General features: G+C 38.9%; 3 protein-coding genes across 4 annotated transcripts; 2 read left to right on the top strand and 1 right to left on the bottom strand.

Annotated features, from left to right (window-relative positions):
- Positions 1 to 2,203: 2,203 nt before the first annotated feature.
- On the bottom strand, positions 2,204 to 4,600 carry higd1a (HIG1 hypoxia inducible domain family, member 1A). Its single transcript, XM_056391364.1, has 4 exons — positions 4,454 to 4,600; positions 3,896 to 3,970; positions 3,555 to 3,689; positions 2,204 to 3,344 (listed from the first exon to the last, which is right to left on the bottom strand). The coding sequence occupies exons 2-4, from the start codon at positions 3,963 to 3,965 to the stop codon at positions 3,271 to 3,273; spliced, it is 279 nt and encodes a 92-aa protein (XP_056247339.1). The 5' UTR covers positions 3,966 to 3,970; positions 4,454 to 4,600; the 3' UTR covers positions 2,204 to 3,270.
- A 3,865-nt stretch (positions 4,601 to 8,465) lies between these two features.
- On the top strand, positions 8,466 to 11,806 carry LOC130178835 (5-beta-cholestane-3-alpha,7-alpha-diol 12-alpha-hydroxylase-like). Its single transcript, XM_056391362.1, has one exon. The coding sequence runs from the start codon at positions 9,249 to 9,251 to the stop codon at positions 10,782 to 10,784; it is 1,536 nt and encodes a 511-aa protein (XP_056247337.1). The 5' UTR covers positions 8,466 to 9,248; the 3' UTR covers positions 10,785 to 11,806.
- Positions 11,807 to 16,826: 5,020 nt separating this feature from the next.
- Positions 16,827 to 27,569, top strand: gjc2 (gap junction protein gamma 2). Of its 2 annotated transcripts, none has more exons than XM_056391008.1 (2): positions 16,827 to 16,978; positions 25,195 to 27,569. In XM_056391008.1, exon 2 carries the CDS (start codon positions 25,224 to 25,226, stop codon positions 26,478 to 26,480), a length of 1,257 nt encoding a protein of 418 aa, XP_056246983.1. In that variant the 5' UTR covers positions 16,827 to 16,978; positions 25,195 to 25,223; the 3' UTR covers positions 26,481 to 27,569. The 2 variants fall into 2 exon arrangements, with proteins under 2 accessions (XP_056246983.1, XP_056246984.1); XM_056391009.1 differs by lacking the exon at positions 16,827 to 16,978 and adding an exon at positions 22,052 to 22,774.
- The last annotated feature ends 314 nt before the right edge of the window (positions 27,570 to 27,883 follow it).

Below are 27,883 nucleotides of genomic sequence, written 5' to 3' on the forward strand. Positions count from 1 at the left end.
CAGGGTGTCAGCTGGTAACAGCAGAGTCAAGTCGCGTTTGTACAGATCGCTACATACTGTATGTATGGGTTTGTAGTATTGAATGGTGGCAGCAGCGGGTCACACACACAACGATGGTAAGGCCCGAGGGGAAAACATGTCAGTCAGTGCACAAGTCAAGCTAGACTTTGTCACACAGTATTCAACACTATATAATGCTCTTATTTATATAGCAGAGAATTAGTTTGGTAACATATGAAAGTAGGTGGATGTGGTTAATTTAGAGGCGGTGGGGATAAGGGGAAGGTGTCTCATGGATGTGTTATGCGTTATAATCATACATGGGATGTTTGCAATGAGTTTACAAAATGTTACAATAGCACCATCTACTGTGATGCAAAGTAAATAGCTTTATTTTGTAAATGATTCTCCCCAATAGGCCTGTGTATGCTGCACATCATAACACTCCACAATTCCTTTTATAAAATCAGTGATAATGTTTTAATCTCAGTCAGCAGTGTCTCCAGATGAAATTACATTTATTACACCGAAGAAGTCTTTAGAAAGTGGAATATATAAAAGTCATATTATGGATTAATTTAATTTATTCAGCAAAAGATATCAACATCTTAAATATAGTTTAGTTAAAAATTTCATAAATGTGTTCGGTTTGGACCAGTAGGCCAATTTCTTTTCAATATGCAACATTTTTACATTCAGCCTCTTTCTGTCTAATTGAAAGTAAGGGCCCTACGAAAAAAGACATGACTGTGTTGACAAATATGGATCCCACTTTAATGGCTTTAACATAGTCTGAGTTAATCCATTAGGCTGCTTGCTCCTTGCCATGTGACCATTTCCTCCTGTGACACCCTGTGCTGCATGACAGTATTTGTTTTGGCCTATCCCTGCTTCCTTCTTTTCAGGTTCTTCCTGGTTGCCTGGCCCTTTTGGCCCTTTTCATCTCATTGGCTTCACCTGTTTGAAGCCTATATAAGCTGAGTCATTTCAAGATGGCACCCTCTCTCTCAGACCTCTTAGAAGGCTGGTGCCGTCTAGGCCCCCAACTTGGTTTGGTTTTGGATTGTGTTTAGTTAAGGCCTCAATTCATGTTGCAGGTAGTTTAGTAGTTTGAATGTAATATTGAATTACATTAAATGTAATTTAGTAGTACAAACTAGGTCCACTTTCAGCAGCTACAACAGTAACATGCTGCTTACACACTGATGCGTCAGTGTTAATCATTTAATGATGTCATATATAACTATGTACCAGATTTTAGATTAAATATTTTAACTAAACTTTGCTGTTAATACTAATGTACTTATACTAAAGTAGGACCTCATATTCTTGTAATGGAGTATTTTTACATTGCTATATTGTGACTTTAACTTAAGTAAAGGATCTGCATACAACACTTGCCCTTTCATGATTACACACTGCATCCAATCACTGTAATGAATGATTAATAATTCACAATGAATGACAAGTGACGAGAGCTGTAGGATTAGCATCACACACATTTGGATTTACTAAACAAGTGTGGCATATGTACTCATGTGGCACACAGTGTAACCTGATGCATGGCAGTTGCGTCATATTGATTGGATCTCAGGTAGTTTCATTGTGTTCTCTATTGTGAGTAATTCTCAGTATCACAGGAACTGAAGAGTCACAATGACACAGCTCTTTCCAGCATTTGCTTTTGGAACAATATACAACCTTTAAAGCATAAAACACTGATTAGTTGCAGAGAACACAGCAGTTTTATTTGATAGGAGTGGAAGAGTAATTTTCAAAAATATGCAATAGTTTTATTGTTTTGAATTTGTTTGGACATATCCTAGAGCTCAATGAAGTGAACAGTAAAAATTTTCCATTTTGTTATTTGGCAGCTTGTTAGTTAAAACCAACTAAAACTAATTAAGCCTGGAATAAATCATGCTGTCACAAATCTTGTAATGTTCAGTTTTTGTTTCAACTATTATGAAAACTTTTGTTAATGGCCATTGTGGGGGCATTAATTCATGGTGCTGTTGAATTGCACTGTGTTATACTGATAGGTGTTCTTATAATGTATAATAGTGTATATGCTCGCTGCATTTGATTTACCTGTGGTAGGTGTGCTTGATAAGATGGCAGTTGAGTGTATAATGGTATACTGTATGGTACAAAACACCAAGCAAACTTTGAGAGGTTCAAAAATGAACACACTACAAAATAGTTAGAATTACAAGACTGGTCAATTTTATTTCGAGAGGAAAAAAAAAAACATTCAATAACATCTTCTGTATTTGCACACAATATTCATATGATGATATACTATAGATTACTGCACAGTCTGTACAGGTGAAGGTGTCAGTTGGTTTATATGTCTCGTGAGGGCTTGTGAAGCTGCTCTATTGAAATATTGGACCCCCTTGTGTCAAAAAAAAAAAAAAGACATTTTGTGGAAAGCGTACCAAATTAAAATAATCCATTTTAATTCTACAAGAGATCTTTATAGTTTCGGTCAAGAAATATGAATAGTCCTTTTTTCCATTTCCTATTTTCATGTCATGATTTTAAAATGTTGTTTTATGGAATGATGCTGTTGTGAGTCAAAAACCTCTTGTGTTCTAGTTGTTTAAACAATGTGGGAGCTTAGGTTTCGTCTGTTAGTCAAGTGTTGTCAAAGCCTTCCTCAAGATGCCCAAAATGCACTGGGATGCCCATTAAAAAAGTGGGCTAAGGTGCAAGCATTTTTTTATTTGGCAAAAAGTTCCTAAATTAGTACATAAAACAATATAGCTGGTACGAGACAATAAAATACAGACAGAGGAAGAAAACTGTTGGGCTACCTGCCAATTGTGGGTGTCTTTAAATCCAGACTTTGCCTAGTCATACTGTTTTCAAATGATACTGTGTGCTACATTTCGAGGCTCGCCATGTTTCACTCACTCATCATTCAAATAAGAGGCTCTAAAAACTCTGCAATCAGTAATGCCATCTGTCTACACAGATATCAAACCAGCTGCGTTTATAACCGCAAACACAAGGAGTGTAACCAGTGTTAAAACAGCTGAGATCAATATAACTCCTTCTCAATACAGAAGTGACAACTTGACCCTCTGGTATACCACTTAGAAGATGTCAAGTGTGATCAATAAGTTACGGGTATTTACAGTAGAGGGGAGCTGCTAGAGTGATGCGTGCATATAAAAGTTGACACATCAGTAAAAATAAACACTCTACACACCTTAATATGAGGTAATATTAAGGGACATAAAATACCATGGTAAGAGGTGGTGTTCACTTGTTTTGCATTGATTTCTGTTCTTCTCTGGGTTTTACAATGAAATCTCTGTACATTGAATACAGGACTCCTAAAAACAAAGAAACAGAGGGATAGGTTACAAGACACTCCTGATATCTACTTAGAAACAGATAAGACAAATATTGCAGCTCAGACGTTATCACTGACAGGTAAAATTGGTCATAATGTAGTCAGTCACTAAAAAAAAAGTAAGTTTGGCACAAATTGAAACCATACAGCTATAATTTAATCAGAAAAGGTGACACTCAAGGGTACTTACCAACAGTCATGGCTCCGACCACAAAGCCTTGGGCAGCTACACGCATGTGGATCAGGTGTACCGACATTTTTGTGTCTCCCCGATTTTTCATTTTCATCAGTCTGTACCCAACAATGGCAAAGAATCCAGCAATCCCTGCATGGAGCAAAAAGACACATCAATCCACATAGATGGCTAGCTACAACAAAAGCAGGGTCAGGTGTAATGACTTGGGTTGGGGGTTCCACCAACAGCATACTTTAAGACAACGCAATTCTGTTTAACTTAAAGGTTTTAAAGTGAATGAAATTACATCAACTTTTTGTCTATGATGTAAGCATGAGGGCACAAGACGTACTCACCCACTGGGACAAATGGATTCTCCTTTACTTTTCGCATTAACTTGGATTCATTCTCATCATAGGCAGACATCCTGACTAAAAAGGAGAGGGGAGACTGGTATTAGTTTAAGTTGGATGTTATAACCAAAACATAGCATGCTAGCTCATTCAGGTGGGATGTGGGTGGGATTGAATCCTCCCTGTAAACCTAAATTTCAGTTGTGGGGTTGTACCCTGCTAAGGTACTAATGAATACTGTTTAAATTCGTACCTCAGGTTGGTTTGTAACTCGCTGTTCAGAGCTAATGTTAACATGAACTGCTCAGAGGTTACGCATGAAGGACAGAGGGGAGACACATCTTTTTATAGGCCTAAATAACTCTGCACACCCTGCATTTTTTAAGACATATCGGACATTGTGCAATTATGATAAAAAATTACAATCGCTTTAAGTGGCTTAGATTTTGGTCAAAGGCCATGTTACAGGGAATGAGCGAAAACAAAACAACCCAGAGCGAGGATTAACGGCAGATAAAACTTCAACTTCGCCATAGTAGATTAGACTCACTTGATTCTTACCTGTTTAAGAAGTGTCTCTTGAATCGTCTGTAAAGAATTATTTTATGAGTCTTCGGAGCCACAGATCCCTCGTACTCTGGAGGAAGTAATTTGCCGGCTACGTGATGTAACTACCATCGCACGCAGTTCTGACGTCAGCAGTTTCTCACGAGTGTGCTGCGTTAAAGTTACAAGAGAAAATGGTAAATAGTGTCTGTGCCTTGAAAATTGTGTTGTTTTAAATGAACGCTTGCCAGTGTATGAATTTAGGTAACACAAATTAGTCTGTGCTAAAAAAGACCCTCAAATAAGTAGGAAAAAAAATAAAATTTGTACCTATGGCAGCGTCCTTCAATATAGTACAAAGCAATGACTTTTGGGCGCTGTCTGTTGGATGTGGTTGTTGAAAGAGCTCTTAGCCCTATAAGAAGTCCTAGGTGGTGACGGAGAGCTATGTATTAATCAAGATGGTAAAGCATGACATCACATAATCTTACTCTAGGCAGCATAACATACTCTTTCATCGTTACAGTGCAACAATTTGATGTTGTAATAAATCCGAGAAGTCCTGAACGCAGCATCAATGGTAGACTCTACTTGTATAATCGAAGATTGTGAAACGATTGACATAGTACTCCCGGCTCACTGGGCATGTTGTCTGTTTCGCAACGAAACGAAAACTGAATTATTCATTATGTCAGATGACTTTCAGTGTCATAATCAGTTTAAGTTTAAAGTATTAATTTTACTAATCTGGAAACAAGGGAAACTAACAACTATTAAATGGTTAATGTTAAGCAACCCAGTTATTCTCAAGAAATTGAACTGCCTCTTTCACTTCAACGCTATTGCCCACGTAATAGTTTAAACATCTTACTGTAGAATGCCACAATATGAGTTACCGGTATTTAAACAAAGTTGGAAGTAGTTGGAGGTGAATCATCTTGCTTCACGTGTTAATCTCTGAGATGATGTAACAGTGGCCTCATGTCAAGAGGCACGTTTCTACAACGTGCTGCATCTAATTCAGATCATGTTAAATAAATATTAAATATATTAAATATTACAGTACTTGTAATAATAATACGAGGGCCAATGACTCGGATTATTATTAGTGGGTCGTAAACACATGTTTACACCCACTCTTAAATGAGTTTGTGTAATACTTTTAGCAATGATTTTAGAATTAATATTTGTATAAGAAAATGCTTATTCTTTATTACTGTAATTATAATATTTTTTTTGGCTAATAATAATAATTATATTAGTGTTATTATTATTAGTCGTAGAAATATTGTTGTAAAATAATTAGGAATTATCATCAATAATAGACTAATCAATCAGGTCCTAACAATATTAGTTGTAGTGCCCTGGTACTATCATTAACAGTATTGACATTCATTGTCTGTGTGTATATTGACACATTCTTGTTTACACAAACTCGTCCTTAAAACGACTTTTAATTCTGCCCTGAATCACTTACACTACAAGAGAGTTTTGTTGTCATAGAAATATTTGTGACGCTAATTAGAAGTACAAATTTTGCATGATTCATGATTAGTTGTACTTCTTGCAAATAATTCTACTTAAGCCTGATGTGATCAACTCAAACAAGCGTGGCCACTTTAATTCTAAGGATTTGTTTGTTTACAATGACAACTTTTCACATTTTTGTGAGAGCGTCTGCCTTGTGTTCATCCCTTTTCATATAAAAGTCTATGGTTCATCCCTCAAAACATCAACATAGCTTTGACGCTCTAATGAGCCTGTAGTATTTCCTTTATGTAATTATGGACTATTAGTGACCACCCTCTAACATAACATAATTAAAAATACACATTTTTTAAGAATTTATTTTGTTGTTTGTTGTATAGTGTAGTGTCATACCTTATACAGTACTGTACTATACTAGTCTCTGTTAACCTGGTAAAGTCAATATTGTTACTAACTAATATACATTTTTTCTAATAACTTTTACTTATTTTATTGCACAATTTCACTTTGCCTTGTGTACTGACAAAAAATATTACTGAAATTCAAAGAACTTTTTAAATGGAAACTCAAAAGAAGAAACATCTCCATCCAGTGGTGAATATGTTAATCACCACTCAGAAAAGATGGTACCTGTAAAGATGCCAAAGTGCAAGTGTAGACTACCCAGCAAAAAGGGTAACCCTTGGGGAATGTTCACTAAAGGTTCTCTAAAGGTTACACCTGCAAACTTTACTTACCTAACAGCTGTTTGTGTATTAAATTCACAAACAAATATTAACAGTAACATTTGAAACCTTTCTCTGTCTCTCTCTCCCTGTACAGGTGACAAAGAAGCTCGCTTATACTGCTTCTGACACAGCTGCCTGGGTTACCAATGTTGGTGTAGAGAACAGCCAGGTGCTCATCAGTGTCCTCATCTGCTCCGAGGGCTCTGAGGGCCTTTCCAGGATGGCGGCCGGATAGATGAGGGCACATCTTCGAGGGCGCCCCCGGAGGTGCCTGCCCATCTCATTGAGGCTTTAGCAGTCCCAGCTGGAGGGAAAGCCGAGGTTATTCGACCCCTGGTGACCTGACTGGTTTGATGTGGATGAAAATGATGTCAGTCATATGCTGTTGCCCTTACAGTCACCAGATGTCAACCCAGTTTAACAACCACCGAAGCTGTTTTACCTACCTTACTACACTTTTTCTTTAATTTTTCAACTGTCCGGTATATTGGATATCACTGAGATGTTTTACTAGTCTACATTTATTAAGCTGCCACATAATTTACAAGATAGATAGATAGATAGATAGATAGATACTTTATTTATCCCCTAGGGGAAATTCATGACAAAGACCCAACACTGTTCCGCAGTTGTTTTGGTTGGGTTAAGCTGTGCAACAACCCCTAAACCTAAACCTAAACCACTTTGGTGCACTGATAATTGAATTGCACGTCTTCATTCAATGGGACAATAACACATGCAAAGTGTTGACAGCGCTAAGGCGACATCGGCTAATTAAGAACGAGCTCACAAATGTCAACATGCATTTGCACTTAGCACAAGTAGGACAATGAAATTAGATAATACCCCCTAAGCTGGCATTTTTCGTTATACAACACAAACAACTGCAGTACAAATATGCTTCATGCACAGACCTTTGTGTTGTTTTTGTTCATGTTTTCACACACCAAGGTGCTGATGTTAGTCGAGGATGGACAACACTCACAGGACAGAAGAGCAGGACAAGATGCTCAGAAATGATGTCATAGCTTACTCATGAAAAGTCTGAGGTGAACTAGAAATTTCACAGACAGTTGATTAAGGTCAAATCAAATAAAAATTTAATAGGTGCCCATATACAATTTGCTAGACTCAGATTATAATATTATATTTATGTTCTGAGTAAGAATCACGTCCATACAGTGTCACATTCATACACTGTATTCCATATACCTCCCACTCTCTTCTGCCGATAACTTATAGCCTTCATATCTACATTTTTAACTTAACATTGAAGAGCTGTTAAATTCAATATGACAAAAATCCAATAAACCTTGAATAAACTCCACTTTCAAAAAGATTGTAGCTATAACAGTGACCAACCTGCAGCTGCTGCTTCAGCTGTTTTCCAGTACGATGTATGAAGCAGTAGATGGTGCTACATGTCAAGGGACCAACACAGCAAACAAGCAAGACAAATATGCAGTTGGAAATCAAATGACTCTTTCACAGTTATGTGCACATAAAGTTTGGTGATGTTATTTTGCTTCACATAAAGGATGAAATGGGAAGTTCAGTACTGTTGATATCCCTCTGAAAGTAATGTGTTTCATATTCGTTATTAAATGTGAGTATAAATTTAGTTGGTGTACATTCATTTGTAAATTTTCATACAATTCCTAAATGAGCAAACACATATAAAATGTTAAAATGTCCATGTGTCTGTCCTTAATGTTGTAAAGGCATTAAAATTTTATTTAAGAAAAGTAGAAAGAAGCAAAGATGCAGTTGCCCCAATGATAATTTCCATCATGATGTTAGACAATGAATCTCTCTTTGCGTAACTCATAGGGCAGATTTGATCTTTAGTACATTCTGTTTCACAATTGTGCACAAATATTTAATCTGCCAATCAATAGAGCTTTGTAGGTTATGTGCATTAGCAGAATAGTTTCACCAGAAACTCAGGGTTTTATCACAGGCATCCTATCTCTTTGAACCATAACTGTAGCAACTGAAGATGTAAAAATGTGAGAAAATGTGTATGCTTTCCAATTATTCTGTTTATTTGATCAAAAGACAATATTTAATGAAGCCAGAGTCTAAGGATTTAGACTATATTAGATGGAAGAGGTATTTTTATGCTTACTGAATAAACCTATGACATACTAATCTCTCACTCGTTTTGTGGTGAAACTGCATGATGACCCATTTTTTCCTTAAAAATATTTACTTAGTAGCTACATTACATAAGGTATTGCCACATTTAAACAACCCAATAAGCAGCTATGGGGGTTAGGGTTATACAGTGAGCTGAATATACACCTTTGCATAGGGGTTTGGTGGGATCCACTTAATATCCTCAGAATATTTTTTTAATGAAAAGAATCTCTGTAAATAATCTGTGACATTATTTCACCACTTGAGAAACAATATTCACGGACACAGTTCATAAGAAAAGTGGCTGGTCTTTCATGTTAATTTGACTATTGAAGTAGGCACCTCCCAGGAAGCTTGAACTGATCCCACACAAAGGGAGGAGCAAAAGTTCTCCATATGCTGAAGGATGTGGGGCTGAACTCCAGATTACTGTGTGGCAACCAGAGGAATCAGACATGGGACTACTGCTGCCGATCCTCCTTGGCTTTCTTGCCACTCTGATTGGAGGGCTGTATCTTCTCGGGGTGTTTCGACAGCGGCTTCCAGGAGAACCCCCTTTGGATAAGGGGCTCATCCCTTGGCTGGGTCATGTCTTAGAGTTTCGCAGGAACACATCAAAATTCCTAGAGAGGATGAAGCAAAAGCATGGTGATGTATTCACAGTGCAGCTGGCAGGGTTTTATATCACTTTCCTTCAGGACCCCCTATCATTTGGAGCTTTTGTTAAGGAGAGTCGAGAAAAACTAGACTTCAGGAAGTTTGCCAGACATCTGGTGCGCAGAGTTTTTGGATATGTATCTATAGAGGAAGACCACCACATTCTCCATCTGTCCAGCAACAAGCACCTCAAGGGGGACGGCCTGGAGGTAATGACCCAAGCTATGATGGGTAACTTGCAAAACCTGATGTTGCACAACATTGGCTCAGCTGCAGATCAAAGCACTTGGATAGAAGATGGACTGTTTATGTACAGCTACAATATTCTTTTTAGGGCTGGCTACCTATCTCTGTACGGTAATGTGCCTCACCAGTCAGAAGGAAGTGAAGAGAAAGCAAAAGAGAGAGACAGAGCTGAATCAGAAGCCTTATTTTACCAGTTTCGTAAATATGACCAACTCTTCCCAAACCTGGCTTATGGGGTCCTCCCACCGAGGAAAAGGTTGGAAGCGGAGAGGCTAATGGAATTCTTCTGGGACGCTCTGTCGGTGCAGAAGACGAAGACCAAGGACAACATCAGTGGCTGGGTGTGGGACATGCAGCAGACCAAAGGGGAGTTGGGTGTGACAGAGTCAATGATAAACAAGTACATGTTTGTACTTCTTTGGGCCTCTCAGGGCAACACAGGCCCCTCTGCATTTTGGCTGCTCCTCTTCCTCATGAAACACCCTGATGCCATGGCAGCGGTGAAGGGGGAGATAGATAAGGTTCTGAAGGAATCAGGGCAGGAAGTCCGACAAGGTGGCCCTTTAGTCAACCTGACCCGCGAAATGCTGATGAAAACACCCATCCTGGACAGCGCCGTAGAAGAGACCCTCCGACTCACTGCTGCACCCCTCCTCACCAGAGCAGTGCTCCACGATATGACCCTCAAGATGGCTGATGGGCGCGAATACATCATTCGCAAGGGTGACAGAATGGCAATGTTTCCTTACATTGCCGTTCACATCGACCCAGAGATCCACCCTGACCCACATTCATTCCAATATGATCGCTTTCTGAATCCAGACGGCAGCAAGAAAACCGATTTCTACAAAGCAGGGAAGAAGGTGAAGTATTACAACATGCCCTGGGGTGCTGGGGTCTCCATGTGTCCTGGCCGTTTCTTTGCCACCAATGAGCTAAAGCAGTTTGTTTTCCTCATGTTGGTCTACTTTGAGTTTGAGCTGAAGAATCCTGATGAGAAGATACCTGAAATTGACTTCAAGCGATGGGGCTTTGGATCCATGCAGCCCGACAGAGACGTTCAGTTTCAATACAGACTCAGAAATTAAACCAATCAATCATTTTGACTTTTCTGATTTTCTGATTTTCTGATTTTGATAATCTCTTTATGCTTTCAAGTGGCTTTTATGTTTCTAGGAAACATGAGATTCTACGAAGAAGTTTTGTTTTTAATTTTATACCAATGATATTACAAGCACATTATGGATGTGGCTTCAAACTTAATATTTTGGGGTATAGTTTAATTGCAAACCATATTCTAAATAAGAGCTATGAGTGATCCTCTTCAAGTTTACGATATACAAATGCACTACTATATTATGTGTAATTTGAATTATATATTTGTCTCCTATCAACAATAATACATTGCTCTTACAAATACTAATACAGAACAATGTGGATATTGTCAGTGCTTCTTTGCACAGCTGTTTAGGTCTAACAATTATTTCAAAGTTTAAGACTTTGTAGTCAGGATAAAATAAATGGGACATCAGTCAGAGCTGAACAGTTTCAGATGTTAACTTCTGGAGAGTTTGGTTTTGTTACAGCTCATTTGAAGAAGAAATTGGGAAACGAAACAAAGAGTGAGCATTTTCAGTGGTGCTGTGCTAGAAAGCTGCAACCACGGAATGTAATGGCACATAATGAGAGGAAAAGAAAAGAAAACAGTTGTGCATACAAAATTTTTGTTCTGCAGTGGCGAACACAAGGAGATGGAAACACAGATTTATTATGTTGTGTACATGTGTTAACTAAAAGATTTTTTGAAAAATAGAAAAAGCAAAGAGGCCGTTGCTTTGTTAATATTTTACATGCATTTCTGTTTGTCATGATGGTAATGTATCCATACTAAAATACATTCATGTTTGTGTAACCTAATCAGAGAGGTTAGGTGTCATCTGTGATAGATTCTGTCCAACGTACAAGATGTGTTATGGTCAAGACAGCAATCTGTGTTTACAGAGCATGTGCATACACAGAAAGAAATGGTTTCACTAGCATCAAGGTTCACTTTCACTGTTCTATTTCCACAAACTGTACCAGTAGACATAATAAACTTTGTTGTTGCTGATTCATGTCTGTCTTTCTAACACTTTTTTCTGTGGATTTTGCTTTTTACTTGACCAAGATAACAAAAGATCACATTTTATGGTTTTATGCTTTAGATAATTTAGTAAAATGGATTTTATACATTTCTAAAACAGTTTCTGTATTTTGTTCTCACATTCACTTTGTGAAATATATGTGTGGATGTTTTTGTATGAAAAGCCAAGACTACACTAAATGTTTCACTATCAGTTGAGAAAATGTTCTAATTTCTAATAGATGCTTTAAAATCACTTTTATACACTTAACAACCCACAAGGACAAATGTCAGAATGCCTAAAAGATCTTAGAGAAAGACTTTCACCCCAGAGTCACACACTGTGAGAGTGTTCCAGGAAAGCTGCTTTGTGTTGAAACATTCACTGCCACATGTAAAAGTGAGTGGCACGCACGGGAACACGTAAGTGAAACATCTGGAACTGATGTAGATCCAACATATCTCAGCAGCTGAAATTCCCTGAAAGGCATTTTCAGATATCACAGAACATGAATGATGTTTGGATTTGCACTTTAACAGATGTGCCATTTTCGATTCTGTGTTTCTGGACCTTTTTTATTAAGTTTTTTTTTGGGCTTTTATGCCTTTATTTGATAGCGCACAGTAGAGAGACAGGAAATGGGGAGGCAGAGAGAGGGGGAATGACATGCAGTAAAGGGCCGTCCGATGCAGGACTCTCACATGTGGCGCCTGCTTAGACCACTACGCCACATGACGCCCCTCTGGACCTTTTAAAAAAAAAAAAAAAAAAAATCTCAATCTCAATACATACACTCAGTGGCCAGACCCTCTTGTCATTTTTGAGGACTTTGTGGTGTTTCTAATATCTGGAACAAAAAATTAGCAACATTTCTCAATATACCCATATTTTGGCGTTTGTCTAGTTTGCACAATATACTCAATACTTCTTAAAATGAGTGTTTTTTTAATTATTATTATTTACCCAGTTTAAGGTTTAGGTATCTTTCTACATGTGATTCACCAGTCACAAATTTGGTTGAAAGATATCATAAATATACAGATATATGTGCCGAGGTCATACTCTCACATTCACAATCACATTTACTAATAAGATACTGCTGTTGTTATATCAGGAAAAGATTTCACTATATGTTCCTCTATTGTTTGAGAAAAATTACCTGCTTTAAAATTAGTTTAAATTTCACTCTGACACTCTGGAATTTTTTCACCCCACAGTCATTGTATTTACTAAAACAACCGTGACGTTGGCTGAAACACTCACTGCCATTTAATGTTGTAGGTGGCACACACACACACACACACACACATAAACACACACACACACACACACACACACACACACACACACACACACACACACACACACACAAACACACACACACACACACACACACACACACACACACACACACACACACACACACACACAAACAAACACACAAACACACACACACACACACATACACACATACAAAACCATCCACTCATCTGGAAAGCATTTGCTGTACTGTGCCATTTCCAGTATTTTATGAATGATGATGGATGTTTAAAAGCAGCTGGAGTTGAGCCAAACATCTGGGATTTTATTGTGCTTCTCTTCTCTCATCTCTTCTCTTCCTGACTTGTTCATGTGGCAATAAATATTGTTTATTGAGACTGATAAAATCACAAACGCTAAACAAATGTTTGTAAACCATCTGATGGTCATCCATTGATCACACACCCTCACACCTGCCTCTTCTCTCAGGTATATGACAAGCTGAATATGAAAATGTATATATGTATATATACAGTGTATTTGTCCAGTTACTCATCAATTCGGAATCTCAGTAGATCTGGATATGTGTATTTGAAAACTGACCAGATTTTACATTTGCATAAATGTGCATGTTTGTTTTCATGAAATGCAGTTTCAATTTTTTAAAGTTGGTTTTTGATTGGCAATAGCTCCATAACTTTTTAGATTACTTTTGCAGTTAGTTAAGCTAATAAAGGGTGTTAACCTTTATTAAAATTAAAAATAAAAATATTAACATTTTCATATTTCTTTCATTGCCAAATAACCACTGGCCAAGAACAAACAGAGACTTGCAGAGAAAAAACATTAAACAAACAACAGACAAGTTTATTTTGGCCTTAAGGGAAGTTACTTATGGAATTAACATTAATTAGCTCCAGCTGCTAAAATCTGCTGCCGGTGATGTTTGCCATTGTTGTTTCGTCCGTAGCGACGATGTTATGATGATGAAGGAATCTCTGCAGACACTGGCTCAGTTGTATATAAAAAAGTTTATTACAAAAAGGCACAGCATCTTTTAACAAGCATCAAATCTAACTGTGAGAGGACCCAAAGCCAAAAAGGATCTCCTCCCGTTTTTCCCCAAAACCATACAATCTATAGACTGAATAACCTCTAGTTACATATTCATGACATAGCTGATTCCTAATAACCTATAGAGGCACAGAGCCAACATTTATGTCCAAACATGGTCATTCAATATGAAGTTAAAAGATACTGTAAATTTTGTCCTTAAAACACCTGGCTGTCCAGTTCAACATACGGTAGCATAAATTGTTCAAGGGTAATCTCTTGGCTGTACTTCTTGTGGGCACGCCGATTCAGGCTTCATTTTATAGCTATTTTTCAATTAAGCTTTTCATCCAATAGTGATATTTATTTAGACCTTTAGCCCATCTGCTGCCTGCTCCATAAACCTCCCTATTAAAAGGGATCTACTCTGTGACCCCTCTGACCTCACGTATATATAGACCCTTGTCTTCCGGCAATAGGCTACTCTGAAAAAAATGCTAAACATGGAGAATTCCCCATTGATTGTGTTCTACGAAATAAAACCCAATGTCCTTGCCTTCAGAATAAAGGCAAGGAGATTGAATAAACATGTCTTTTTCTATCATTAACAGTGTTTGCATGGAAAGACATGGCTGCTTAGTTAAGTTGCTATGTGTTTTGGTTGGGTTCCTTCTGTTCAGAAAGAGTACTTTGTCAGCAGGAGCTTTTCCATCTTTAGTAATGGCATGATCTATTAGTGAGTAGTATGTTCAGCATTCACTTCACTGGGCATGACCCTTCGTACCGTTTTTTGGATCAAAAGGTTATTAACAAGACCAAAAGTGTACAGCCATACATGCAGGTTAATGTGTACCATGTTCACAATCCTCTGCTGCATCTCAATCAGCACGTAATTCAGTCAGCACACTCACACGTAGTACACTGTGTACACAGTGTGTTCACTGGCAACATTTGTTCCAAATCAAACACTGTCGTTGTGCACTCCCACTAAATGATGATTGCAACAGGTAACCGCAAGTGTCGCTGCTTTGCTAACTTGACATTAAAATTAACATTTCACAGTCCTGTGTGTGCTCATTTGTCTTGCAACATGGAAATTACAATGATAATGTTCACGAGTTTGAAAGTATGTTGGGGGTCCTTCTCCTTCCACTACATAGCCAAGATGGCAACCATTGATGGTGAGAAGTGCCCATTGTTTTACACTTAATTTTTGGAGTTTCACACATTTATTGTGTTATATATTATCTAAACTGTCCAAAGATCTCTGGCCAGTGCTAAACATTGCTGATTTATCACTGACTACGGGCACTGTCCCAACTAGTTTGAAAACAGCTGTTGTTAAGCAAACCTTCACACCAGGGTTTATAGGTAACAATCAGACAGTGTCAAACCTTATTTTCTTTTCAAACTTATCTGACAGAACACAGTGTATCTCCTATAACAATACTATATAGACATATTCTGATGTGAAATATGGAATAGCCCAGTGCTCTGTTCTGGCCCTCTGTTTTTCACTCTTTATATTTCACGTCTTGACCAAATTATTTGCAGTCACGGAATTAATTTTCACTGTTACGCTTATGATACGCTGTATGTGTCTATGATTGTAATTTGATTGATGATGATTGTATTGTAATTTAGTTATAATCATCATTATTATTATCATTACAGGTACATTTAAAGGGATTTTTAAAATGCTTGCTGAATGCTAAGCTAAATACTTTAGATGTGGACTAAATACAATGATAGAAATAATTATTGTGTTGTGTATCAGCTATTTCTTTTCTCAATACAGGAGTGATTACTCATTGAGAGATTACTTATTGGTTAGACATTTAATTTATCATTTCTTACTCATAGTCATATTTATATGTTTGTGTATGTCGCTTAGAATAAATAGCATTTTAAATAATCTTTAACTTTTGTCTTTTTAATCTCGTAAAAAATATTTGGGGGCTGGTAATTTTTGAAAAAAATGAAAGCTGTAAATTTTGAATTTTGCTCATCCCACAAATGTTTTACATAGCTCTTTCATAGCTCTTATTATCATACAGTACAAGCTGCTTCTTTCTCTACACATGAGTTCAACTTCATTTTTATACCGTACTACATTTGAGATACAATAAGAGGTCAAACATAATGCCAAAAAAAGAATGAATGTCAGATCTTTTATGTTTTGAGCATGCCATGGCACATCAGGAAAAGGACTTGTCATGCCATATTTCCATCACTTGACAAAAAAAAAAACAACAAACCGCCTTTTGCATCCAGCTGAGGAAATGCCTTATGCAACCTTTTTTTGGCCTTGAAAATAACCTTTACAAAGGAAAGTCTTCAAATTGTGTCAGAAGAAACTTTTAAGTAGATAATAAATGCCTAAAAATCCACTGGAGGTTGACTAAACCCTTTAAAAAAAAAATGAATAAAAAATAAAGTGGATTCCCTGTGATAGTTAAGTTGTCATCTCACATCTCAGGCACACACACTTTAGCACACATGGCTAAATGAGACTAAGCAAGGTTTTAGAGGTCTAGATCTACGTCACTGTTAACTTCTGGGTGAATGAATGGGGTTATAGTAGAAGTCATCCTTCATTAAACAAATAAACATTCGGTGGTCATGACAATGGAGGCGGACAGGCTGGCGAACAATGGGGCCTTTGGCAGGATGCTGGTTTCCTGAGTGTGCTGCCTGTACTTGGTGGTGAGGGGTTTTGAAGAAAAATGACCCATTGTCTCTCTCATCCCTCTGAGCCTGAGCAGTGAAACGATGCCTCTGGATTCCCGCCAAGGATGCTCTACCATAAAGCATAGAGTAAGCGACTGCTTTATTCACATGGACAGGTAAGTGCTGCCTTTAAATGTCCTTTTTGTCACTGTGGTGCTGTGGATTATGCTCTCATAACATATAATTTGGCTTTCTATGCATGAATAACAGCTTTAATTTCTCACCATCACTGAAACTTAGCTGGGTATGTAAAAGTTCATACAACTCAAAGTGAAGTGGCAGAAAAGAAGTAGGTTTGCTTACTACATTTTTGCATAATCTATGCATCTTCTATATAGGAGAGATCCTCCATCAGAAAGAGATGCCATCCAGCAAGCTGAGAGATTTAGTCTTTAAACGCAGCTGACCAGTGTCTCACATAGGGTTGGATTTTATATTTGAAAGTGTAGCTGACTTTGTTGAATATTGCACCAAGCTAAGTATCCTGTTAATATGAATGGGACCATTTCTCTGGTTAAAATTTTGTCTGTTTCAATGATGCAGTGATGCGAGCGGTGTAACAGGAGAGCAGTCCCCAAAGCCCGAAACAATGGGACAATGAACATATATAACCTCTCCTGGTTTGCTGTAAGCTACATGTGATTTGTTGTAGTCATTTGAATTTCTACTCATGGCTGTAGTTGTTTGGATTTTTAGCGAAGGTTTGTGTGCCATATTAAACTGTGCTGTGGCAAATGACAATACTTTGGAAATAAATTGTAAAGTATTAACTTTCTCTATAGACTACACTCCTAAAATGTTATAATCTGATGCATCAAATGCCTTGAAATACTCTTAACCTAACCTTGAGGATGTGTTCGTGGTCATGAAGATCTGGCACACATTTGTTTTTTTTTTTCTGCTTTTCTGCTAATGTTACTTATTGTCAGCTGGGTCATTGCTCCCACTATCAGGACTGTTATCCTCTCACCTAGTCAGTGACATCAGTCTAGACTGGTCATTCACCTCAGTTAAGTGTCACTGAAAGTCAAGTATGTTCCTGAAAGTTGTTGAGCGGTCTGTTCTTATTGAATACATGACTGCCATCTAGTGGCCACAGCGTCCACTGAGAAAAGCAAGCAAATGAACTAAACTAGGCTTTGAAAGCAAACATATATTTAACTATACGCTGTATGTATAATATTTAATGGCAGGTGTTTTACTTCTTTTATGTTCCCATTTAATGTATAATCACTTAATGACCTTGAAGGTTAATCTTTTGCCCAATTTGTTCCCACCTTCCAGTGCCTTTTGCTCAGAAGACTGCCGTTTTTTTCTTATCACTGGTTTAATAGCTGAGCTTTAAAACGTCACAATCTGCAGTATGTGCACATGGACAGTTCTGATCTGAGCACTTCTTGCGTAAGTCTATTCTGAAGAGAGAGGGTATATTGCTGTTATCAGTGGGGGTCCTGCAGCATTGCTACAAATGTCTGGACTTCCACTGAGTTAGAGAAGGGCAACGGCACTAAGGCGTCTGGAAGGAAGGAGGAGCTGCAGTAAACATATCTCTGCTAGTCCAAATGACCCTGACTAGGTCTGCTGCTCCTTTGGGCCTGCCTCAGATCAGCCTCTGACATAGCCAGTTAAGACAAGATAATGTCAGAGATTAAGGCCCTGCAGCTCTGCAAGCAAAGCACTGTTGTTTTGTTTATTTGGAGGGTAGCTGTGTGTTGGTTTTTTACTGCCCTGATGGGAACAGCTCATAATCAGAGGGTTAATTATGACATGTCATCTAATGGGTGAAGCGAAATCGGTGCAATGCTTTATGACTTCCATATTAGATACAAGTTTTAATTACATTTCGACACTTACTCATAAATATAAATGAAACATGATTGTTAAGATCATGATGTCTGTCCTCACAGTCAGGTCATTCCACACCTTGTGGCAAATCTTTACTTTCAGAATGACATTACAATCTCAGAGCAGTAAAATGAAACTTCCCTCTGCGACAGGAAACAGGCCAATTTCCAATGGAACATAATCTACTTTTAAGGATGTTGAAATATTGCTGCATATCCTCATTCGCTCTAGTGCTTTAAATAATTTGACATACGACTCCCACCTTTAAGTGAGTTTATGAGGATTAGGGCTTTGTCATTATTTTTTTGAAATATAAAGGAAGAGAGGAGTGGCTGAGGAAAGTTGTTGGCATCCACCTCAAGGCTTTTCATCTCAGTCGCTTCAGTAGAGTCCAGCCTTAGCAAAACTGGCACGGGACGCACTCAGCCCGGGGGTAGGATAGGCTCAGCTGAGAAACTGGGAGAAAAACTGAACAAATGAGATGGGACTGCCACCACTCTCAGGCTGCCTATAGGATAGCCCCCCACAGGCTGGTGAGAGCGGCTTAATGATAGTGGTGGGAGAGATGGGAGAGAGGAGGAGTCCTCGCACCAAGTTGCATGTTTTTGCTCTGGTGTCTTGTGTCACTCTTTTCTCTAAGGGTGGGGGTGGGGGGGGTGTAAGGAGGGAAGGGGGCACATTGAAGTCACATGGTGGAGCTTGATCTGTTACATAAACACAGACCTCCACAGCCCCCAGTCTGCTCGCATCAACTTTGTTCAGTAAATACATGTGGATAAAACTCTTGTGATGACATTGGCGGCGGCCAAGGAGAGTTGTCGAGATGCTCACTCCGCCATGTTGCATCACTGCAACAATCGGCTACGCTGCAAACCCTCACAGCTCCCAGTGACCTCTTAAAGGTGAAACTGTCTGGGACTAAAACATCATATTTAGGCAATGACAGCACACATGAGGACATGGGTTATACACTTAAGTAGTAGTTCGTACAGTGAGTGTTCGCTTGCATCACAAAAAATTTTATTTTTCATGTTAAAAGTAATTTTGTCTTTAAGCACCTGAAGCATGCCAGTGTGTTCATTTGTCAGCTGTGAGCTTATGTTTTTTTTTTTAATCTTACAGATGACAATTAGGACAAAATGATCAGATTTACATTTTACATTCAACACTAAATATAACTTTGACCTAATGAATATTAAACACTGTCATTTGGCTGTCACAGGATGCCAGTCCTTGTGACAAGAGCAATGTCAAGCAATGTCTTACAGCTGAATACTGTAATATTTTTCCTGGCTCTGGGCAGTTCAATCAATATTTATCAACATGAACTACAGTTTCCCAAAGCTAGAATAGCCTGGATTGTCCGAGGACGCGGGGACGACACATTAAGCACCAGACAATCATTGGTTTGGCTCCATGAGTTTGTTCGCTTTTGTTTTTGCCTTAGATAACAGCGATTCAGATATTTGAAAGCCGTCTCAAAGACAAAATAATTGTTGGAAAAAAATCTATTATTTTATAATTCATACAGTGTTGTCACTTAAATGCTGCTAACGGTTCGAGTAATTTATTACAGGTAATTATGAAATTTGAATGTTTCATATGCCTATTTTGTTTAATAATGAGAATGAAATACAAGGAGAGACAGAAAATGAGAGATGAAATTAAGGTTCCTTTTTTGGCAGAACCCTTTTTCTATTTAGATGATGATAATTTTTCTTGGAAGAGATGTGTTTATTAGTGTCAATGTTTTGTTCAGTTAGACAGGAAAACTTTGGAACCTCAATGAGTGTTAATTGTAAACCACAACCACGGACAGGGAGACGTACCAACTGTCGAGGAACATAAACTCTAATTGACTTTGAATTTAAAAACCCACTCCTGCTCTTTCATCAGCCGTCTTCACTGGACCATCTGTATCTCTTGGATGACGGGAAGATTTTGGAGGAAGAGGAATGCAATCGCAACTTAAAAACACGTGCTCATCTGTCCCTCAGGGATAGCACATGTCCAAACCCCAAATGCTCCAGTCATTCCAGCAGCATCCCCTGTCTTCTTCTCCTCAGTGCCTCACCAGGGGTGCTCGCTACGCCACATCTCCTCAGTCAGATGGAGAGGGGAGCCTTGAAGGCGAGGCCTCTGGAGGATGGGTCCTGCAGGCCCAGATGGCTGGCTCTCAGAGCTTTCTTTAGACCACAAACTACTCAAACAGGATAAGATCTAAATGCAAAGACTTCTCATGTGCTTTGCACCATCTCCCCTTTTTGACGTGTTTTGCTGCAGTTGTCTTTGCTCTCCGACGACCCAAAAATATTCTTGCAATGTATTAAGGCATAGAGGGTCAAGAACTTTTCATAATTACTTAAGTAACCGAGTTGAAACTGTGATCTGATTGATGGCGGACTCACTGATGCTGATGAACGTTATTCTTTACTTTATAGCAGTATACAGATCATAATTAAGGGTTATTGAGGGGCCTTGTGAAAGTAGCATTATAATAATATGGTCACTGTGACAATGAGCAGACACATTTCATTAATGCAAGCCAGACACAAGCCCGTTTATCTGTCCTCTATTAAAAGTAGTTGAGTTTAGATCCCTTCCTAAACTTGACAGGGGGCCTGGCACATGGAATAAAGAGATGGAGAAATTCCTTTCCGATTTTAATCTTGCATGAATACCTTATCATCTGTGCTTTGTCGTGTCATATCAGAGCAAAAAAAAAAAAAAAATGTAATGAAATGTATGTGTGTATGTCTGGGAGAAATAGAGAGAGAGAGAGAGAGAGAGAGAGAGAGAGAGAGAGAGAGAAAGAGAGAGAGAGAGAGAGAGAGAGAGAGAGAGAGAAAGAGAGAGAGACTTCTATCCACATACGTATGCCCGCTCTTGCCATGATGTGAAAATATCCATCACATTCCTAAAGTAACAAACGTGTGCTACTGCGCTCCACAGGCCGAGGTGAAATCTTCAAGCATAAACATCAAGTCGGAAAAGACACGGAGCGGTGGAGCAGAGTGCGACCTGTCCACCGCTCTGTTATCTGGCCATCTGCCTGGATTGAAGATGTAAATATTATGACACTTGATATGACTGAGCATACCTGCTGGTTACATTCTAGCGGATCTGCACTGAGGCAAGGTGGCTTATGTCTGTGTGACACTTCTGTCCTCGAACTCCCTGTCTTTGTCCCCCCCAAAAGTTCTTATTTTTCATAACTGTCATCCACTGCACACGTGTTATGTAATTGATAATATAGAGGTGAAAATCTGCATTCATGTTTGTGTGTGTGTGTGTGTGTGTGTGTGTGTGTGTGTGTGTGTGTGTGTGTGTGTGTGTGTGTGTGTGTGTGTGAAGCATGCAACAACTCAACTACTCTATACATCACCATTGTCCTCAGAGTGAGCCACTGTTGTTGCTGTTTAAAAGGTTGGGGGGCATGAAGACATTAACCTGCAAGAGGCTGAGATACATAGATAGATGTAGACATAGAGAGAGGGAGAGAGAGAGAGAGAGAGAGAGAGAGAGAGCAACAGAGAGAGACCCTCATCAGCTGTGTCACAAATGTTGCATATGAGTATTGGAGGGGGGGTTGACTGTGTTGCGATTAACACGCTTCCTCAGCTGGGTGTTCATTTCAGTGTGCAGTACGGTATCTCTCAAGTCTGAACCCTTGGATGAGGGTCACTTGCCAGAGGAGGATTTTTTTTTTTTTCTGCCTCCCTGTTTTTTATACTTCCTTCTTGGGCAGAAGGCTGGTGTAATAGAAACCAGACACAAGCCAGAATGTGAGGCATTCGCAGCGGCGAGACCTCACTTCTTCACACAGTGAGGAAACAGGATAAATAGAAAACAGGATACGTAGAAAAGTCTTGTTTGTCAGTGTTTCTTGGTTGTTGTTGGTTCTTTTCTTTTTTTTTCTTTTTGCAATTTCGGAAGTTATCAATAAGTTGAAAAATGGCTGGGACATTGGGATGGAAGTGGAGTTCCATGGATCAGACTGTTGAGGGGAAATCTAGAGAGGGCAGAGGAGACCTTCAGGATGGGAAATGCATGTACGGCTTTACCAGGTGGGTTGTTGCAATTATTGACTTTCCTGTAAAGAAACAGTATGATAGTTTCTGCTCGGCTATGCTGTCATACCACTTTAGATGCACGGTTGTATCAGTCAAACTGTTTGTGTGGTCCAGTGTCTGAATTAATCATGTTGAAAGATCAATTCAAATCTTCTTCTTCAAATCTTAATATTCTCCTATCAAAAGGCAAAGCAATTGAAACAATGTAATAAGAAGTTGTTCTTGGATTTTCATCCAACAGTATGATGCAAGTGTATAATGTAAACTTGATTAGGTCTGCACTTGTGTTCATGTTTAAATACCTGATACCGCAATGTGTCGCATACAAACACTACTGATATTGAAGTGAGCTAAATATTGTTTCTCTAGTTTACAATCTGACAATCTAACTGTAATATACCTTTATTAAAAATGTGGCTCTATTTTGTGGAATTTAAAAATCTTAAAAGAATGTATTTAATATAATTTAATTGTTTCCGTACCTGCCTCTGTAACATTGTGAGACAGACTGTATTTCTGAAACATTTAAATTCCTAAAAGCATGGTCACTTTTACCCTCGTTTTCTCTATTTTAAAAAGATTATTTGTGAAAATTATTTTATATATTTCTTCTTTTATATTTCTCTTACTCTCAACAGACACATTTTATCAAAAAATCAGGAATCCAAACAATGATTTCAAACTTTGCTCAAACTGTGCAATGTATATGTTGCATATACATTTGTGCTCTTAATCTGAAAGAATTACTAAACATCTTCAGTGAAATCTACTCTTTATTAAACCAGCCAAATCTCCCCTGGATTAAAACTCTCTTTTTATAGTAGAACCAGTTGAAATCGCTGCATCACTTCTAATCAGAAAGAGCAGTCAGATATCTCAAGGACACTTAAATGTTAATAGTCGTTGTTAGAATATGGTTGACAGTATGATACACTACAAATTCATTCAGTGTGATTCCTAAAGTAAAGTGGAAGCGGCCCTCTTGTCACGCCATCCTGGGGCAAACATGCGTTGCCTACCATAGGTGCCATCTGTCTCCATGTGGCTGTACCCCTCCCCAGTGTCAGCAGTGCTGGATCTGGGGGGGGGGGGGGGGGGCTCGTGGCAGGAGCAACAAGCCTCTCCTGTTCACTCAGATGGCAGGGGAGATGGCACATCCCACGCCAGGGAGCACAGTGCCGCAGTCATGAGATCAACGTGAACTCTGCAGCTCTGCCCCATGAATGAAGGGACAGAAGTGCTTCGCTGTCGCCTCATCCGAGCTTCATTCACCTCACAGAGTCAGCAGTGACTCTGGCTGTGAGGAGAGTATGAGACTGTGAGGTTTCTTGTCATCTGTTTTTTTCTGCGTGTGTGTGTGTGTGTGTGTGTGTGTGTCCCTTGGCATCAAGTGTTAAAGTGCCACATAAAGTATGTTTCTGAAGTGGCATTTTGAGTGGAGCACACTCTGGTATAAGAATGGGGTTTTTATACATTCAGAGTTGTGTCAGTTTCATTTTGTGTTTTTGATCTGTCACTATCTTGTAGTCATGTAGCATGTTCTTGGGTCTAATCAAAACGACTGTTGTTGGCAGGTTTTTTTTTTTAATCCTCCCTTTGCTATTTTTGCAATTTTAACTAACTATTTCAATCTGCTTGAATGATGGATATTGGAAATGCTGCGTGTCATGTGTCGGGTTCGGGTGACTGAATGACATCACTGTACTTGCTGACATGAATCAACACAAGCCTTTGTTTTGTGTCTCGATGTGTAATCAATTGAAATGTATGTCTCCTCTACATCAAGAACTATTATTGAGCAGATGAGAACAGTTTATGTTTGGGACATCTGGAAAAGATTTCTTGCTCATTGAAAAAAAAGACAAAAAACAGCATTCAGAAGGTTATTTATACATAAATCATTTATATATCATTGTATTTAAAACAACATGCCACATTTTTTAATTATGCATCTTCACTGGATTAGACTTAGAGAAAGGGTTATCAAATTAATCATATTCATGAACAACTACAGTATTTTGATAATTGATTAATCTTTTATTTTTCAAGCAAAAATGCCAAAATCTCTCTCGCTACAGCTTCTCCAATGTGGTTTTGTTTGTCTTATTTGATTGTAATTTGAATATTTTTGGATTTGTTTGTTGGATAAAATAAAATACATGTGAAAATTCTGCGAAACTGTGATACACATTTTTCATTAGCTTTGATCTAAATGATAAATTGATTAATAGAGAAAAAAATCAAACATTTGTCAGTAATACAAATTATCATTTGCTGCAGCCCAACACTGAACTTCCTTTCTTTAGACAACTAAACAAAACCAGCTTTTGATAAAAGGAAAAAAACTGTAGGAATACGGTTACTGACGTGTTATCACTGCAATTGATTTATTCTTTCTTTTTCTTTCTTTACAGATTCTAGTTGAAAAGCTTGTAAGAGCAACATGAGCTGGAGCTTTCTCACTCGTCTCCTGGAAGAGATCCACAACCACTCCACCTTCGTGGGGAAAGTGTGGCTGACTGTGCTCATCATCTTCCGCATTGTGCTCACAGCAGTTGGAGGTGAGTCCATCTACTCGGACGAGCAGACCAAGTTCACCTGCAACACCAAGCAGCCCGGTTGTGACAACGTATGCTACGATGCCTTTGCTCCCCTCTCGCACGTCCGTTTCTGGGTCTTCCAGATCATCATGATCTCCACTCCCTCCATCATGTACATGGGTTATGCTATTCACAAGATAGCCCGAACTTCGGAGGTGGAGCGCAGGAAACAACAGAGGTTCCGCAAGAAGCCACCTCCTCATTCCAGGTGGAGAGAGAGCCACCATCTGGAGGAGGTCTTGGAGGAAGATGAAGATGACGATGCAGAGCCCATGATCTATGAGGATACAATGGAGGCGCAGGAGGTCAAGCCTGAGCAAGGAAGCAGCACCAGCAAAGACCCGCCAAAACATGACGGCCGCAAAAGAATTATGCAAGAAGGACTGATGAGAATCTATGTTCTTCAGCTCATGTCACGAGCTATTTTTGAAATTGCTTTCCTTGCAGGACAGTATCTGCTCTATGGCTTTCGAGTTAATCCTTCATATGTATGCAGCAGGCTTCCCTGTCCACACAGCGTGGAATGTTTCATCTCTAGGCCCACAGAGAAAACAATCTTCCTCCTCATAATGTATGTGGTAAGCTGTCTTTGTCTGGTGCTAAATGTGTGCGAGATGCTCCACTTGGGAATTGGCACTTTTCGGGATACGCTTCGCATGAAGAGGAGCCGGGGCCGGCGGACATCCTACGGCTACCCGTTCTCTCGCAACATCCCGGCCTCCCCTCCGGGATACAACCTAGTGATGAAGACAGACAAACCGAGCAGGATCCCCAACAGCCTCATCACCCACGAGCAGAACATGGCTAATGTGGCCCAGGAGCAGCAGTGCACCAGCCCGGATGAGAACATCCCCTCTGATCTGGCGAGCCTGCACCGTCACCTACGGGTTGCCCAGGAGCAGCTCGATATGGCCTTTCAAACATATCAGACCAAGAACAACCAGCAGACCTCCAGAACCAGTAGTCCTGTATCTGGGGGCACTATGGCCGAGCAAAACCGAGTCAATACAGTCCAAGAGAAACAAGGAGCCAGGCCAAAATCAGCCACAGAGAAGGCTGCAACCATTGTAAAAAATGGAAAGACCTCAGTCTGGATCTAGAGATAAATCTAATTCCGTACATTAACAGTAAAAACATTTAAGACTCCAGGACTGCACTGTGAAACAGCTGGATGATGCGTGTGCGAGTATGAGATGCGACTCTGGACAATAGCAACTGAGAATTTCAATCACACTGACTGAAGGAGTACAGTTAAGAGTAGGCTTAGTTTTTGGGAATAAAAAACAAACCACCCATAAAGAAATTATCAAATCCAGTATCATGAATCTCCTTTGTTACTGTAGTGTGTCATTTTGTGCTTGCAATAGCTTTCAGACACGGTTAACATTTGCTTACTTAGTTAAACATCTCTAATTCCAGCTGAAACGTCAATTATATAAACAGAGTGCTTTGAGCTGTTTATCTGATCTACCCTTGACTGCTGCTGAACTGGATTAATTTGAAGAAATTTAAATTTGAAAGTGTGGGATTGTACCCTACAGCCAAATTTGAAAATGCAGTATAAAGCACTGTACAAATGCACAATGAGTCATTTCTGAAGAATGGTGATTGTTGGAAAGATGCATGTTTATTATTTGGGGAAGTATTTTTGGATGTAGTATGGATGGGTGTCGCTGGAAGCAGATTAAAGGTGAAGTATTTTGATGAAGGTGATGAAACAGGGCTGTGTCACTTGTAGGCTTTTCTGGTAAACATCTGCTTGGTGGGAAGGTCTTCAGTCATTGCGTGCAAAGCCTTTATCTATGTTTTCCAAAGGCTTGCAGTGTCACATCACATGAAGGGGAAGAGGTAAGTGAATAGAAAATCTGATTATTGTCTAAAGTAAATACTGATTTTCTGCAATCTGAAGCAGATGATGCATGCTTTTCAACTGGGAACATACAGTATAGACTTACGCTACAGTAGAATTCCCATCCTTTGCTATTCAATTAGCTTACATTTATGTTATGTTTAGGCATGTTGTTGAGCATTTTAGTTTCTCTGTCATTGAAACAGTATGTTTCTAAAACTGGTTTCAGATTAATATGTAATCCTGCCTTCACTGTTGTCATACTTCGAAGTGCCTCAGACTTTTAAAGACTGTTCTAGTATTTTATTCATGAAGAAATAAACTTATTTCAAACCTCTGATTTCCTGCTTTGTCGTAGCCGTCTGCTTCTCTGTCTTGTCATGTGAATAACAATGGTGTGTTTTGGAAACTGAAAAATTGAAAGCTTTCAATGAAGTCTAATTCAAAGTTAGAAGCTTGCAAGCAACCTCTATTATTATGAGAAGACATGTCTGTTGTTATGGCCAGAAACTTCCATGTGTTGGTAGAAGAAAAGGATCCAATTGAAACCCAAACAAAAGGTACTGTAGCATGAATCATCTGAGAAATTGTAAACAAGTAATTTGTGCAAACTGATTTAAGTTTATTTCATGCCTGGGATGAGACACGTAGAGA

This window comes from Seriola aureovittata, chromosome 12 (genome assembly GCF_021018895.1).
Source record: "Seriola aureovittata isolate HTS-2021-v1 ecotype China chromosome 12, ASM2101889v1, whole genome shotgun sequence".
NCBI classification, from domain to species: Eukaryota; Metazoa; Chordata; class Actinopteri; order Carangiformes; family Carangidae; genus Seriola; species Seriola aureovittata.